General features: G+C 41.6%; 1 protein-coding gene across 6 annotated transcripts in view; it reads right to left on the reverse strand.

Moving 5' to 3' along the window:
* Positions 1 to 10,714, reverse strand: part of CCDC85A (coiled-coil domain containing 85A) — a 244,799-nt gene extending 234,085 nt beyond the window's left edge. For all 6 annotated transcript variants that reach the window (XM_072635509.1, XM_072635508.1, XM_072635507.1 and 3 more), the window contains exons 1-2: positions 10,436 to 10,714; positions 2,543 to 3,473 (exon numbers count right to left, since the gene is read on the reverse strand). In XM_072635509.1, coding sequence (XP_072491610.1) covers positions 2,543 to 3,473; positions 10,436 to 10,714 — 1,210 coding nt within the window. The remainder of the gene's footprint in view (positions 1 to 2,542; positions 3,474 to 10,435) is intronic.
* Between the last annotated feature and the right edge of the window lie 7,124 nt (positions 10,715 to 17,838).

A 17,838-nucleotide genomic window follows, 5' to 3' on the forward strand; every position in this document is an offset into this window, starting at 1 on the left:
TCCATTCTCCAGAGTGTAGTTAGGGCAATCAACACACTGTGGAATTGCAACAAAAAGTATAGAATGCCAAGTTAAACATGGTCCATGGTCCGCCTCTCCCTAACACTTACATGTTAAATATAATGAGAGCCCAGAAACTAAATTCTGAATATTCTCTGAGTAGGGCAACTCGATGATGAGCAAAAGCTGAATTACAAACATGAAATAGACCTGTAATATCTGCAAACAGGGAAAGATATGGGATACTGTGTTACAGATCACAACTCATATGCATTACCCGCTAATTATGTTGTATCAGATTTTTGCTGTATAGAATGTGATATTTCGAAGAATTATGTTGTGAAATGAACCAGTGGTTCTAGGGGAGAGGGTGGGCACATGATCCGAACTGCCAAATAAATGTGAATCCACATAATCACGAGTCCTGAGTCTTTTTCTAACGGTTCTCTCCTAAACAAATGTACCTCACTTTATGTGCTAGATTTGTTCTTGAAGGAATGGCCATAAAATAGTTTTTTATGGCTGTCATAAAAACATCATTTAATTGGAATAAGGGAGCTTGGTGTTTATTAGAACATTGTTGTGAAATGAACCAACACCTCTAAATGTATCCATTTTAACATGTCTTTTTTGGACGCTACTGTTGTTCAAGCAAAGCTCACTCATTTAAATTTCACACTAAGTAGGGCAAGACAAGGAAAATATAGTACTATTAATTTTTCATCCAGTTCATTCATTCCTTAAAGCCAAACTTCCTAGTCAACTTTTCCCGTCAAAATAACATTAAAATTAAAATTATTTGACCTGTTGTGGGAAAAAAAAAGGAACTCAAAGTTCCCCCACAAAAACCAGGAGAAACAAGGAGTAACTGAAATTTCAATCAATCTGCTGTCGGGACAGGCTTGAAGGCACAGGCTGACAAATGACTTGGCCTCAACCTTAGCCTCCATCTCCAAACATAAACTGCCCAATGAATGTCTTCCTGTGACTCTGCTACTCTATCTCCTTCCATTTATTTATGCTTTTAAAAGAACACTGGATGCATTAGAAGCTACCAGCTTTAGAAGTCAATTTTCAGCACCACGAGCAGAGGATTAAGATGAAATGGAATCCAATGGATAAATACTCAAGTATAATATTGAAAATTCACCCCTTCGTGTCACCACTAAAATTGACAGTCTCTTTCCACATTGATCAGAGCCTCTGTCATGCAGTCTCTGAAGCAGCATTTAAATGAAGTGAATAAGGACTAATATTTTGGAGGGAGATTGGGAGTAGAGGGGTTGAATCTCCCACTTGTAGCCTCCTTACTGATCATTTTCATTCTAACTTGACCATAGGTAGCATAAAAGGATATATATATATATATATATATATATATATATATATATATATATACACATATATAGTACATAAATATATGCATATATGTGTGCATATATGTGTGTATATTGACATATATATATATATACACACATATACACACACAACTACTTTCTCTCTCAAATTCAAAGTAGTTCCAAAACCAAGGTGCAGAAAATGAAGTTCCTTTATTGAGGGAAATAGTAGTGAGCTCTAGTTTGTTGCTTCTGAAAACCAAGGTGTAGCATGGCCTAGAAACCAGAGTTTGTACCTGTTCACTGTAAAGGATCATGGATCATAGATACAGAACCTGAAGGATAGCCTAAAGGGTATCTAGTCCAATCTCCTAATTTTAAAGATGAGAATTGAGGTTCAGGCAGGTACAGTGATTTTCCCAAGGTTACACAGGTGGTAAGCAGCACAGATAGGATCTGAACCCAGGTCCTATAACTCCAGATCAATTGATTTTCCACTGCATCATGCTACATTTCAAGGGATAAAGTCAAACCCCTCCCCTTTGGGGGAAAGAAAAGTCTTTTTGCATCTAATAATTAAATGAGATTACGCTCCCTTAAAACCTTCTGAAAACCTTTAAATAGAAAAAGATTTATTGATTGAATGTGGTGGGGGTGGGGAAGATTTAAAATGTATTCTAGAAGCAACTTAATCCATTGAAAAGCCCAGATTTATGCTGTAACCTCCAGTGTAATGGGAACACACTGGTTTTTCAGGCAAATAGACTAGCTGTTAGTAAAATTATCCCTTTTTTTCATTCTTTTTTCATGTTCACGCTTAATAGTAGTATTAAAATAATAAGCTTCAGCAACCATTCAGCAACAAGAGAAAACAGGTAAACAAGAACATGGTGAGGTTAGACAGATTTCTTAGGCTTTTCAGCTTTTACCTGAAATTTCCAGACTACCTCATACTCACACAGTCCATGCTGGACACCCCAAGCTACAGTGAGATTTCTCATCTCCCTTCTCTGGCCCTAATTAACTACTCAGAGCTGTATGCAATGAAAAAGAAATAACCTCAATAGGGTCACAACTCGATAAATCCTTCATCCTTCCCCCCTCCCAGAATGATTACTCATTTCAAAAGTGTAGCTGGCATGCTATTTATTGGTCCTAATTTGTAGTTCCAGCAAAAGAGGTGCCCATAGCGCGTACTGACCCACCATTCATTCCACTGTATACACTCCTGTGATGAGGTGACATGTCGTCGGGAGTCTGCCTCCGAAGTGTGCCTTCCCTGCTGCCTCCTCCACCCATGTGCTTGTGATGATCTGGACTTCCCCCATAATGCTGTTTGAGATGCTCAGGACTGGTCCCCCTCACCCTCGGAAGGTGTTCCATGCTCCCACTCAAGATGTGCTTCTGCAGGTGCTCAGGGCTACCGCTGCTGTGCTTTTGGTGTTCCGGGCTCCCACCAGGCCTGTGCTTCTGAAAATGTTCAGGGCTACTGCTGATCACATGCTTTGGCAGGGTCTCCGGGCTACCACCTGTGTGCTTCTGCTGTTCAGGGCTGCCCTTGACTATGGTTTTGTGATGCTCAGGACTGGGTCCTTTGAGCTGTTTCTGATGATCTGGGCTCCCAGAAACCCTCGGTTTGGGGAGGTGTTCTGGACTCCCACTCCTGTGCTTGGAGTGTTCTGGACTCCCCTCAGCCCTGGGTTTCTGGAGATGTTCAGGGCTGCCACTTGCGTGATGTTTGTGGTGGTCAGGGCTGTCAGTGCTCCCTGTGCTTGAGGTGCTGCTGCCATCCCCCACATCCCTCACATAGGGGGCGTTTGAGGCAGTGAGCTGGCACAGGCTGATCTGGCTGTCGATGGAGCTCCGGCTGCCAGCGCAGCCGCCCTTCTCTTCATCCAGCATCACGCAGAGCTCTTTGAGCTCGATGTTCTCCTTGACAACCTCGTCCTGCTTTGCTTCGAGTTCCTTCAGCTTCTGCAGATATAAGGCCACTTCCTTGTGCATCACCCCTGCTGTATATCTGCCCAGTCTCTGCCACTCGCGGGACACCTTTTTTCCCTTCTGCCTGTCATCGTCCAGGAAACAACAAAGATCTCTCAACTCTTGGTTGTCTTCTTGAAGCTTCTGGTTAATGTCCTGCAAAGAGACAGGGAGAGCCATTCATGAAATCAGGTTTTCAGAGGTTTTCTTATTCTCACATTCATGGGGTCAGGCTATTCCCATCCTGGCATGCCTGGCAAATCTCTTGGGACCAATACAGTGGGAGTAGCCTTCAATGACAAGAGACTCAGGATTGGGAGTGGAGTAGGTATTCCTGGGATAAGCAGGATGATTGTGATGACTAGATAGCAATTAGGGGTAAGAGAAAGGGAAACTTGATAAATATCAAGAATAGGTCAGTCAGTTTTGAACACACACACACACACACACACACACACACACACACCAAGCCAAGGGGTATTACTAATAAGTAAGTGATGCAATATGCACATGCCCAAAGACAGGTTAACAGGGATGATGGGTCCAACAATGGCTGTTTCTAGGTGAATTCACCACAGAACAGTTGATCAGAGGTAGTACCTTGGGAGCACGGACTACTTCACTTTTGTCTGTCTTTCTCCTGCACCAACACAGTCCCTGGTATATAGTAGGCTATTGATAAATGGTTGTTGCTTGACTAACTGAGTGATCAGAGGATTTCATATGCAACTCACTCATTTTTCAGAAGAGAAGACACAGGAATGGTAAATGAAGTCATGGAGCTAATGATTGACACATCCTTTCCTGGAATAAAATTGTTGATTTGATTATTGTTCCCAAAGGAGAGACGGAAAGGGAAAAAATGAGTTGTGAAGATGATCATCAGACAGCAGGCAGGTCAGTCTGGGTGAGACTGAGAGACCTACAGAAATTACTTGCCTACCATCCCATCCCTTTATTCCTTTCATACATATAAAATAAGAGTTGCCAGCAGATCCAACTCATCACACATGCCACATCCACTACAGAAAAAGCCAAATACCCTCCTGAAGAGGTTCGATTCTTTACATAATCCCTCTGAGCACTCCTTGCCCTTCAATAGCATCTCCTTCCTAAACAGGAGGTAAGTGGGTCAAGAACAAAGCAGATAAAATGTATGGTATAGCACCATCCAATAATTCAACTGAGGACCCAAAGGAAGTAACCTTTCATTCATGTAAACCCAAGAAGATTTAGTTATGGACCCTCACACAACCTGGAAAGTTAGTTCAAAACCATTCATCAAACTACAGCCTTTATTTCACAATGGGATGAATAGTAGTAGTGTATTTTCAAGGCCTAAAGAATAAGACATAACATGGTACAGTGAATAAAAGGTCTTAGAATCAGAAAGACTTGAGATCAGGTCCTGCCTTTCACCAGGCAGCTAGGTGACACAATGGATAAAGCACTGGGTACTGGAATCTGGAAGATCTGAGTTCATATCTAGCCTCAGACACTTATTAGCTGTATGACACTGGGAAAGTCACTTAATCCTGTTTGCCTCAGTTTCCTCATCTATAAAATGAACTGGAGAAAGAGATGGAGAACCAAGTCACTTTATCTCTTAGTGACCATGCAACTCTCTAAAATTGTAAGTTATAGATGGTATAGAAAGTTTCTGTCCTAAGAGTGTCCTATTCTGAGGAAATCATGGGTTCAGACCAAAGTCATCAGGCTTAATTTTCCAAAAATAACGGGAACATGGTTTGGTAGAAAGAATGTCAAGTTTGGAAGCAGTTACAGCATGAGTTTAAATACTGGTTCCAATACTTCCTAAGTACATAATCTTAGACAAACTGTTTAACTCTGAGTTCAATTTTCTTATTGGTAAAATGGTGATTATAATACTTATACTACCTGTTTTGAAGCGTTTTTGGAAGGAAAGTACTTAGTAAACCTTAGAGCTCTACAGAAATATTGATGGGCTTCTGATCAGCTGGTTTCTGGTCTCATTCAGACTGACCATGCTACTGTCCTCTGACCATCTTCACAGCTGATGCTCTCCCTCTTCATGACACTTTTCATTTACTTACTTAAATTCTTAGTTATCTTTTCATCCCAACATGGGTCATTTCTTCGAGTAGACTGTAAACTCCACATTCCCCACCTCCAAGAATTCTTTATATTCCCTGGAAGGTTCTTCATGCACATCAGGTATTCCTTAAATACTTAACTAATATGGGGACTGCTCTAATATTTTCAAGACTGTAGATTGAGGCAAAATCTAGCCACTGATAGGTGGTTCAAACACTGAAATGGTCCAGCTAAAAAATAGCTCATCAGAGCATTTTCAAAGTCATTTTTAAAATTTCTCTTCTATATCAGTCATCAATACATAGAGAATAGAATATCTAATGTTATGGATAATTTGTGGAAAAGCAGCAATTGTAGATATTGTGAAAAAATTATTTGGAACAAAATTAAGCATTTTTAATGAGAAAAACTCTCAAGATTGTCTTCAACTCCAGGATTTTAGTATAAATTCCAATCATATTCTCATCCAAATCAATCAATTTGAAAACCATACCATTTGTGGTAGGAGGAATATCTTAACCTACCCCACTCCAATTCCCCTCTGTAACTTAAGCTGATTTTTCCTTGAAAATTATTAAGACCATACTCAAGACTTGGTTGGCTCTGGGGACTAAAGGGCTTGGCTGCTGGCATCATTTCCGCATGGCCTGGGTACAAAATAGCTCAATATCCCAATGAGTAACTCAGGCAAGAGAATTTTGATCTGTTGAATCAACCCAAGGGATCCTTGATGCCTTTCCTTCTCAATTATTCTTTTCCTTGTGATAACTTAAGTAAATCTCCTCTTTTTGAATCTAGAATGATCATTTTTGTTCCAGTATCGAACCTAAACTACCAGTGAACAGTCCTGAGTCAGGCTCTGCACTTAACAGGGTTGGTACTGTGTAATTACCATGTAGCCTCCAGGATTAAATAGTTAATGCAATTAACACTATGGTTGAGGAAAAAAAAAACATCAGTCACTTTTTTGGAAGGTGAGGTATACTTGAGAACATATAACACTAAGATTATCTGAGAAGCCGCAGTGCCTAGAACAGAACAGGAACTTAATAAGTGCTCACTGATTGATTTATTGATCCAGCATCTAAGCAAGCTTCTTTATGCCCTACTTTAATGGCTTCATTTTCTTTTTAAAAGGCTCTAGTTGCCTCTTCAGTATTGCTACCAGACAATAGATGCTATCCAAATGTCTAAGCAGACAGAAAAAGTTTAACCTCTACCTCCTATGATAATTGGCATTTAAGATTCACAAAGAGATTAAGATTCACATTATGTCTTTTCAGTCTCATCAAAACCCTCTGCAATAATTATAATACCATTATTATCCCCATTTTACAGATGAAGAAACTGAGAGGATGAGTGACTGACTCAGCATGACACTGATAATGTGTCCAAGGTAGGATCCAGACCCAGCTCCTCCTGATACCAGATTCACTTCTCTTTTCACTAACTGCCTTTCCTATCATCTAACACCAAAAAACCCTTACTTATTTCAGCAGAAGTCCATGTAGCATATTTATATTTTTAAAGATCAATTTTAATTCCCAAGTCATTTGGTTCCTTTTCTGAAATATTTTTGGCTATTTTACAGCAACAGAAGATACAGACTTCATTCACAATAATGGACATTGAGGCTCCACTTGAGGCAAGTCTAAACAAGAAGGGAAGATTTGGGCAGTTTCCCAAAGGAAGGAAGTGAAGAAGAGGAAGAGCTTTCCTAGGAGCTGGGACTAGAATCATCAAAGCAGCAGATATGGGGGAAAAGAAACTGACGTGTTCCAAGAAAAATAAATAGGGACTAAGAACTGAAGGGGGATGATTGCAGAGAAACCTGGGAAAACTTTTATGAATGGATGCAAAGAGAAGTGAGCAGAACCAGGAGAACAGTGTATACAATAATAATTTTGGAAAGTAAACTATGTTAATGCCAGTAGTGGGAGAAGAAGACAGAAAGGGGATCTTAAACTGTGTTTTGCATAGCTTTGAATCCCAGACTGAGGAGTCTGAACTTTAATTAGCTTACAAAGATTCTTAAATGGGAGAATACTTGATTTAGGAAGATTAATCTGGCAGTAGCATGTAGGAAAGGTCAAAAGTGTGACGGGGAAACAAAGAAAGGAGATGGAGAAGCCAATTTGAGAAGATAATGAGACCCTTAATTAATTTCAGTGATGAGAATAGAAATGAAAAGAAACAGATTTGGGAGAATGTACTGTTTCTGTTCCCTTTCCCCTCATATTGAGATTATTAGCGATTATAGCCTCAGAATTAGACAAGAACAATCATCATCTTAGCAGCAAAAGACATTATTCTCAGATTATTCAGTTTCCTACAGCATTAGTGAGTACTTTAGTCATAATGATGCTATACTACCTCATTTTTAAGATGCACATAATAAACTGAGACCATTTCCCAGGAGTCATTGTCCACTCTGGATTTGGTTTAAATTAGAGATTTCTAACAAAAAAGTACATGTACCTATCAATAACAGAAGGGATCAAATTCAGGAGAAAAATCTTTGATCCTCACCCTAGATTACTGAGAAACAAGGACATGGAGCCAAGTCCCATCTAGCTATAGACCTCTTCTATCTGTATAGCTATGCCCCACTAGATGCTACCTTAGGAAAAGGTGGGAATAGTGTAAATCTGTCCCCAATGTGTAACTACCTATTACAATGATAGGTTCATAGATTCAGAGATAGAAGAAACCTCAGAAGCCATCTAGCTCAGTTCCCTTATTTAAAGATGAGAATCAAAAATAAAGAGAAGTTTAATGATTTGCCCACAGTCACAAAGGTAGGTAGTAAGTAGTAGAACTGGGATTAGAACCAAAGTCCTCCAACTCCACAGCACACTTTCCACCGTACCATTCTGTCTCTACTTATCTGAACTGTGATCTATGAAGGCACAGCATTGAGAGGCAGCATTTCTATTCTAGTGAGATTTCATAGGCTATGAACTTGGGCTTCACTGGGCTAATCTTACCTTGCTTCCAGCAAAACTGTCTATCTTTAACCACTGCTTCCCTAAGTAAGTATATTAGAAATAATTCTGACTTTAATCATTGTTTCCCTAAGGAAGAATGCTGGAAATTATTCAGGATCACTGTAGGTCTAACAATGTATACTGATATTTCAAAACTAGTCTGAAAACATGCTTTGAAAGTTATTCAACTTCAATGTCAATGCTTAAAGGAAAGGAGGGCATGCATCATTAAAAGGACAAATTCTCAGTTACAATATGGTTAAAGTATAAAAGATAATTAAATGAAGGAAGATGGTCATTAACCAGTTTCTCCCTTGGCTAGGTCTCCCTAACAAATCAGACTTCTTTGATTGTCTTGTGTCTTTTTGTATCCCAAACAGTTACATACAGCAGGTACTCAATAAATACATGTCTATTTGAATGAATAATGGAAGGACACACTCCAGAATTTTCTCAGAATACCTCCTTTTGAGATCACACGACAACACTGACATACCTCAAGTCTCCCTCCCCATTAGGACTACCACATCACTGCAGTATTCTAACATGACACACCATTCATGTCAAGAGAATGTCTGATGTGCCTTCTCTGTCCTGCCTACTCTTTTTCACCTAGAATTTTTTCTTCAACTGAGCAACTATAAGTCAGAAGGTTTAATAAGGGAAAGGAGAAGAAAACAATATCTGTGGCCATGATTTTACTCCAAATTACTCCTGAAATCATTTCATCTGTTATTTGGCTTCCTATAAACAAAGCCAGAACAATTAGAGGAAGGAATAAATGGAGGCACCCTTCACAAACTGATGCAGAAAGGAAGTTTGTTAGCTAAATCAGGAGCCTTCCTAGCAGTCAGTATTCAGTTAGACATGTACAGAGGTTTTTATATTCACTTGGCACTTTTTATTTAAAAGGGGGAGAAAACATTCCTCCCTCATGTCACTCCCCTCCCAAGTCAAAAAGCCCAAAATGGAAGCATCAGAATTTGATGCTTGGGCAAGCAGTCATAACCTTGTGCACCTGGGGACTGGATTAAACTACAGATAGATTAGGGAAATGAACACCAGTTTGATCCTGAAAGTATTTACTTTCCACACTCTGCAAGAAACAAAACATTTGAGTAGAAAGGGAAGGTGGTGATAACTGCTAAAATCCATTTGTAATCTGATCAAGTATCTCAGGAGGAAGAGATAGACAAGTAGCAGGAGGTGGTTGGGAAACTGTTCTATTAATGGGGCATTCAGATGAGCGGATTAACTCCTTGCCAGTCTCATCCTACAATCTAAGGCTATTTTTGCAAGTTATCTGCTGTTAAGTCTGGTTCCCTGAGTTTTCCAATCTTGCCCTCTTTTCTCATGAAGTTCAGCTTCACTGTCCAACCAAGTACATACAACGTCCTTGCTGCCAGTTTACTTTCTCAAGTGCAAATATTATCCTGCAGGAACACACCCTTATTACTCCAAGAGAGAGACCCGAGATCTCCTTTCAGCCCAAGCAAAAATTTAGGGAGAGGGAGAGCTTCGACACAGCTTCAGGCTCAGTCACCCATACCATCTTCTCACTACCCCTGTCGTGATAGGAAAGCTAGACTGGGCCAAGGCTCCAAAGGCCTGCTAGTTTAGAAGTTGATAGAAAACCAAATGCCACCAAAGTTTGGAAAAGTTACCAAAAGAAAGTGGTCAGAGGTGAGGGGAAAGGTCACTTGTTTTAACCACTTTCAAACTTTCGCTAGTACCTTTCTCATCATCTCATCTAAGGGAACAAAGTTAGAGAGACTGAGAAGGAGCAGAACAGAGAAAGGGGGGAGGGGAACGGAGAGACAGAGAGAAAAGAGGGAGATAGAGAAGAGAAATTGAGAAAGAGTAGTGGTAGAGAAGGAGGGGGAAGAGAAGGGTTTCTTCTCAAAGAAAGGTGTTGGGGAAAGGGCGGAGAAAGGAAGATGGAGACGAGAACAGAAAGAGCAAAGGTGTAGTGTCTCAGTGCCCTCCCCGGAGCGGACCCTCCCCGGAGCGGACCCTCCCCGGAGCGGACCCTCTGGGCGCGCTCCAGGCAGTTACCTTGAGGCCGCGTATCTCGCCGAGGTGCAGTTGGAGGCGGCGGTTCACCTCCCGGATGAGATTGCTGTGGTCCAGCATCGCGCTCACCTTCTCCGCCTCGGCGCGGCGGAGGCTGCGGATCAGCTCTTCCTTGCTCCATTGTAACAGCTCCTCGTCTGACACTTTGGACAGGTCCTCGACCGCGGCAGAGGCGGCCGGACTGGAGCAACTTTCCGCCCCTGCTCCTGCTGCTGCTGCTGCCGCCGCCGCCGCCGCCGCGCCCCCAGTAGCCTTGGACATGACGTTCCCCTTGTGAGAAGTGGGGACGGATGGAAAGTGGAGAAGGTGCGACCCAAGAAGGTGCAGAAAAGCAGGAAGGCCGCTGGGCAACGTACACCCAGCACCCCCACCAGCCCACCCCACTCCGCGGCTTCAGCAAGTCACCGGGGCCGCATGGGCGTCGCTGGGCTTGGGCTGCGGGGGTCGAGCTGTGCGCCCATCCTATCTCTCCATCTCCATGGCTGGACACGCGCTTTCGCACACCCCAGCCGGGGCAACAGCCCGCGTGCTCCCGCAGGGACCAGTCCCAACTCTGCGCAAGTACATGTTTGGAGGAGTCCGGGAGTGCGCCCAGGGAGGTTCAAAGGCAATGGCCTTTCCCTTCCCCTCTCCCACGCCCTAGTCCAAGTATGCCCCTCAGTCTCCTGCAGACAACACGCCACGCACTTTCCTTCGCGCCCCCCTCCTTTTTTACGGATTGCTCCCGCGCCCCTGCCCCCTTTTTTCTCTCTGCTCTTAGGCGTGCAAAGGGCCGAGAGAGCCCAGCTGGGGCTGGAGGCGGCGGCAGCTCCCGAAGACGCTGCTGGCGCTGCTGGTGTCCCTCCCCGCTGCCGCCGCCGGCGCGCTCTGCATCCAGCCGCCCCGGCGCTGCTGCTCAACTCCGCTGCTGCAATGGGGATGGATGCATTAGGCTTGGAGCGTGGAGGAGGGGGGGTGGAGGGGGAGGGGGAAGGAGGAGGAGGAGGAGGTGGAGTCGAATTTAGGGAACCGCCCGCGGCAAGCAGCAACCCTCTGACACAGGGACCAGGCGTGGTTGCTGTCCGGGGCAGCCTCTGGAGTGACAGAGCTGTTCAGTTCTCCGTCCCTCCTGGGCTGGATTGGGAAGGGCGATGGGGACTTCTCTGCGGGGGGTCGCGAGGAGGGAGAGAAGAGGAGCAAAGGAGATCAGAAGCAGCTGTGGCCAGTCTGGACCTAGGAAATTCTCGCGCGCCACCCTGTGGCTAAAGTGCCCGCTCCACGCCCTGGTTCATCCAGCCCTCTTTCAAGGAATCCAAGTCAAGGGTAGAAAATCAGGGGACACTTTTATATCGGGGGTGCAGTAGCTGAGAGGTAGCTGCTCCTTGTATTTGAGGGACAAAGGGAGGAGGGGGGAAAGGAAGAGTTTTCAGATAAAACTTAAAACTGAGAAAAGAGGGAAAAGCCTTAAAGCATAACCCTCTGGGGGAGACCCTTAAGCCTTTGTCTTTAAAAAGAAATTTGCTACCTTTGTGAGGTTGATGCAGGGGAAGGGAATAACCCGAGAAAGGAGCTTCACCTCTTTTAAAATTTTATTCTTGAAACATCATGGCCTAAGTAAGGCGGGGGAAGATATTCATTCCTTACTTCCCAATACCTAGCTCTTTAATTAAGGTCAACACATCCTCTCCAGAAAAGTAGACCTTCTTGCCAGAGCATCCTTAGACACAGGAATGATGTTTTCTCTTTTACTATGTGCTCAAGGTAGCCCAAAATTAATGTTTTTTTCCTAATGTTAATTTTCTCCTAGTGAAGACTAAGCCCTTGGATTTTGCCCTGGGATCTGTTACCCTAGAGTCAACTTGATCTCTCTGTAAAGTCATGAAAATAAATCAGTTTCTGATCCCAAGTAGGTCTCCTCTAGTTTGAGATAAGATTGTCTAGATCTGAAAAATTATTCTTTCCCCTGCCAAAAATAAATAAATAAATAAATTTTCCCCTGGTAGGCCATTTGGTTGAATGTCTTATCCAGCTGGGAGAGCAGCATCTTCTACTGCCTAGAAAGTTGGAGTTGATCTTCTGGTAGAACTTGAATAAAAATTGCAAAGCACCCCCTTTCCTTAAAATTTCAGTGTTCAGTTTAATTATTCAACAAACATTTATTAAGCACCTGCTATGTGGAAGGCATTGTTCCAAACTTCAAGTACACAAAGACAAAAAAAATTTTTAATTGTCTTTAACCTCAAGAATTTTACATTTCAGCAAGTAAACAGAAAAGGGGAAAACACATCGAATTTGAGGAAAGAAAGAGTACTGCCAGCTATGGAGATCAAGAAAGGTTACAAGTTACAGGGCACCTGAGCTGAACTGAAATATTCTGTGAGGTGGGGTGAGGGAGGGAAGCATTCCAGGCATAGAGCAGAGACCAGGAGAGGACATGGAGACAGGAAATGGAAAGTGAATCTGGGGAGCAGCAAGTTGACCAATTTTTCCGTGAAAATAGGTGATGGGAAGGAAATACCTGAAAAGTTAGACTGAAGCTAGATTGCTACAGACTTTTTTAAAAAAAACTTAGAATTTTTTCTAAATCCTAGAGTCGATCAGGAAATCAAAGATTATTGAAGATTATGGGGACATTAATCAGACCTTTGCTTTAGGAAAATTATTTTAGCAGGTATGTGAAAAATAGGAGAGTAAGAAATCAGGAGATCAGTTAAGAGACTACTTCAGTAATATGGGGAAGTGAGTAAGTAAGGTTGTAGCTCTGACTGGAGAGCTGGGGGGAAATGTCAAAACTGTTGTAGAGGCAGAATCCACAAGATTTGACAACTGGTTAGATATAGAAAGTGAGAGAGATGGAAGAAACAAAGATAAACCAATCTGGGTGACTTAAAGGAAGATGGTACCACCCCCCTCAAGAGGAGGGCAGTTTGAAGGAAGTAAATTTAAGGGAGGCAATGATGAGTTCTGTCATAGACTTAAGTTTGGAATGTATATGGCACAACCAGTTAAAATTGTATATCAGGCATGGTTGCATATACTCCATGACTCTTGGGTCATTTGTTTTCAGGTTTTGACAGAAGCTAAGAGAAAGGCTAGGGCTGGATACATATACGTGTGTGTGTGTGTGTGTGTGTGTGTGTAATGGAATTTATATATATGTATATTTCCTTCCTTAGTCTTATTCTGTTACCATTTCTTTATTTTTTCAGAACTTAAACATCAATTACAATTACTTTTCTATATACATGATAGAACAAAAGAGGATTATACATGAAACTGCAAATCTCTATTATGTAAAGCTTGCTTTTCAAGTATATAATAAATTCAACACATAGCTTTCAAAGTTGTCCTGCTTGTCTTCACCTTTTTCTTATTTTCCCATATATTCTTGGATGAGTTGCTTAACTATGTTTCCCTATCTGTAAAATGAGAGTGTTAGACAAGCTGGCCTCTGAGGTCCCTTCCAGTTCTGGATGCCATATATCATGGTAGTATCACAATATAACATAGAATTGTATTTATAGTGATGATAATGAGTCATCAAGAAAAGATTCAATTATGATCAGTATGCTGTATTTAAAGAGGCACATACATCAATCAGTATCCAAAGAAACATTTACCTACTGTACATACCTACTGTACAATAGGCACAGTGGTAGGCACCTGGAATACAAAGACAAAATGAAACAGTCCCTGATCAATAGGAGCTTATTATCCGGACAAATGTTAAAGATCTTCCCCATTAATAGGCCTCAGGTGAAGTCCATTAAGGGAAGCTTGATTAAGGGAGGCTTGTGGGAAGGCCCACATGTTTTGTTAATTAATGAGACGCTGGGTCATGACAGTCACAATGCTCTCCAGCTCTGAAGTGTGTATGTATGTATGTGTGTGTATATATATATATATATATATCTGTATGTATGCATATATATATATACATGTGTGTGTATATATATATACACACACACACACTCTGAGGTGAGGTTTTACTTTGGAGGCTTACTCTTAGGAAGAAGGTTTGTGTGCCAGATGAGACTCTGGGTAGCTGTTAAGGACTTCTCCCCCACCCACTTTGAAAACCCAGATATAGGTGCTTCTCTCTCTGGTAACTATGTATGTATGTAAAGGTCAGACAATTAGATCTGTTTGTTGATCTATGATGTATGTATTGCTTATGGTCAGACAGTTGGAAGCCCTCTGTGGTCTTTATTTCTCTGCTTGTATTTTCTCTGTTGGTACATGTGATTATAGAACATGGCTGACCCCTCAAAAGTTGCTTTCCTTTTAGAAAAGCAGATCTAAGAACCTGTGCTAGCAGGCCATCCTAGATGTGTCAGGGTGCTTGCTGCTACAAGTGACATATACAAATGTAGCAAGCTCCCTGCCTCAACTGTATCTCTTCCCAACTCATCACTAACAGTTTTTCAGGTGTCCCCAGAGGAGGGATCTACAGGTTTAAAGGATATTTTCTGGCATGTACCCTGTGGCACAGCCCTCCTAAATGAACTGACAATAGTAAACTAACTTTTAATAGTCCAGAAGATGCCATTAGCTCAAAGCAAAGGCATCTGCCAAGATAATAGTAAAAATAGTAGTTTTACAACATTCCCCCCATTAACCTTAGTCATCTTCTCCCACAATTACACACATCATCAAGAGTGAGCAAGAGTGAGCCCAAATTTAGTATACTCAGATAGTGAGGCACACATGTAGGAAGTACATATGACCAAGGCAAGTACTGCAAGGCTCCAATGTGCTTTTTCTTTTCTATGTATCCTTCCCCTATGTAGTATCTCCTTTGGAAAGGTAGCTCAACTGATCTCCTTGCATCTAAGACTCTGCTGGACAGTTCCCAAAGACTAAAGCTAGTTTTTCCTTTCACCTATGGTTAGTTCTTTCTTTTTTTTCCTGGGATTATGTTCCCTGAAGCTAGTCACTGCCTTGAAAATATTAACTCTCAGTATCTGTGTCTCCCTAAGGAAGATGTACCTCTGTTTTCTGGTGGATGCCTTTCTCCTACTAGACAAACAGTAAGACCAGTGGGAAGTGGTAGTGGGGGAAAAATGAATATTTTCCTGTTAGCCCCCTGTAAGAAGCATACATGACACTCCACAAAGCTGTTTCATGCCTTAAAAATGCTCTTTTGTGTCCAGGGTTTTGTAAACTTAGCAGAGATTTGGCCAATCTTCAGTTAACCAATGCCATGCTTCCTTTCCAATTCAAGGAAATTTTTTCTTTCTTTATAAGGTAATAAGGTAGATACTTCATTAACACATTTATACTTCATTACCTCTGTTCTGCTTCTTGTTTTCTGGGATTACATCAGCGGAGTTGGGGGCTGAAGATTGGGACCAAATCCCACCATTGCATAAATGAATACAAAATCTATTCAAAGTAAACATAATGTACTTCTGAAGGATGCAGCACCAGCATCTGGGATTGAAGAGGGGAAATAATAATTATAGTTAATATTTATATAGCTCTTTCCATGTCAGGCACTGTGCTAAGCCTTTTACAAATATTATTTGATCCTTACAACAACCCTGGCAGGTAGGTGCTGGTATTATCCGCATTTTACAATTCAAGAAACTTAGACAAAGTGACTTGCCTGAGGTCACAGAGCTACCATGCTTCTGAAATCAGATTTGAATTCAGATCCAGTGCTCCATCTTCTTTGCCACCTAGCGGCTTAGCATAAAAGGCTTCATTTAGAAGGTGGTGCTTGAGCCAAGCTTTGAAGGAAGGCAGAGATTCTGCCATGGAAAGATGAAAAGAGAGTGCATTCCAGCCACAGGGACCAATGAGCCTGCCAAAGGCACAGAGTGGGAAATTCCTTATACAAAAATGACAAACAAGTCCAGTCTGTCTGGAATGTAGATTGTGTAAAGAAATGTAATGTGTAATAAGTCTGGAAAAGTAGAATGTAGCCAGGACTTTATATGGCAAAGAAATGAATATGTTTTTCTCCGAGAAGAAATGGAGAGAAATTAGAGCTTTTTTGAGTAGGAAAGTCATGTGGTCAGGCAGTTGTGGGGAATAGCAGGATTTCCATTAAAAACGGTTTAAAAATTTATAAGTTTTGGTGTTTGAAGTGGTAAGCTTTGGTTATCAGGAAAATTAGCTAATGGGAAACATCTCATTTTTTTAAGCAAAAATACATTGTTATGCCAGTAAGTAAAATAGATGCCATATACCTATGACCATTTCATTTTGGCTGCACCATTCTGCCTCCATTCAATTCAATAACAAATATTGTATCATCATCATCATAACCAATATTGGTATAGTATTTACTATGTGCCAGGCATTGTGCTAAGCATTTTACATGTATCATCTCATTTTATCCTCACATCAATCCTGGGAGGTAAATGCTATTCTCATCCCCATTTTGCAAATGAGGAAACTAAGGTAAACAGATTAAGTAACTCACCCAAGTTCACATAGCTATTCAGTGTCTGAGGTTGGATTTGAGCTCAGATCTCCCTGACTCTAGGCACAGAGCCACCTAGCCATCCCTACCACATGACAGACATAGAGAAAAAAATGAAAGCCCTTGCCCTGGAGAATCATGTCATGTATATGCAGATGAAGACATACAGCGCATAGTAAATACGAAGAAACAGAATGCACTCTTGCCTGGGGAGTCAGAGATCACGAAAGTCCTCATGGTGGAGAAGGCTCCTGAGCTGATCTTTGAAGAAAGTTAAGAATTCTACAAGGTGTCAGTAAGGAAAGGGGGAATCCCATAGATGAGGCTCTTATGTAAAGACTATAGATAGAATGTAATATGTAGGGACCCTGCAGCAGGCCAGTTTAACTGGGACAAAGAGTATGCATGAAAGAGAATAATGTGAAATGTGACTGTAAAGGGAGCCATGTTGCCAAAGGCTTTAAACGTCAGGTTCAAAATTTGGGATTCTAACCTAGAGGCAATGGGAAACAAGTAAATGATCAGGCTTGATCTGTGCTTTAGGAATATCAGTTTAGCAGCTGTGTTTCTCCACTTTCACACCCAGTTCTCAACTTCCAACTTCCAACCATTATTGCTGAAGGGAAGCCTACTGTTGCAAAGCAACTATATTTTACCATCATCTCACCTAACAGTGATAAAAAAAAATACATTCCATTTGAAGGAGAGGGCCCCGGGGAAACAGACTCTTAAAAACCATGTACATCTGCCACAGATTTAAAAATTGGCATCTGGTAAGGTTTCTTAATTGGCAGGTCATTCAAATAATTTGTTGTTTCAGAGTTCAGAAACATAGCAGTTCAGATTCAAATGGAAAGTTTCCTGGTAAAGCACAGAATATACTTGCTGAAGCTTTCCCTGTCAGCTTGTCAAGATGCTGATTTCAGATCCTTAAACTAATCTTGAGCTCCCCTTCCAGATGTATAATAACTTTATT

This window comes from Notamacropus eugenii, chromosome 1 (genome assembly GCF_028372415.1).
Source record: "Notamacropus eugenii isolate mMacEug1 chromosome 1, mMacEug1.pri_v2, whole genome shotgun sequence".
Taxonomy (NCBI): Eukaryota; Metazoa; Chordata; class Mammalia; order Diprotodontia; family Macropodidae; genus Notamacropus; species Notamacropus eugenii.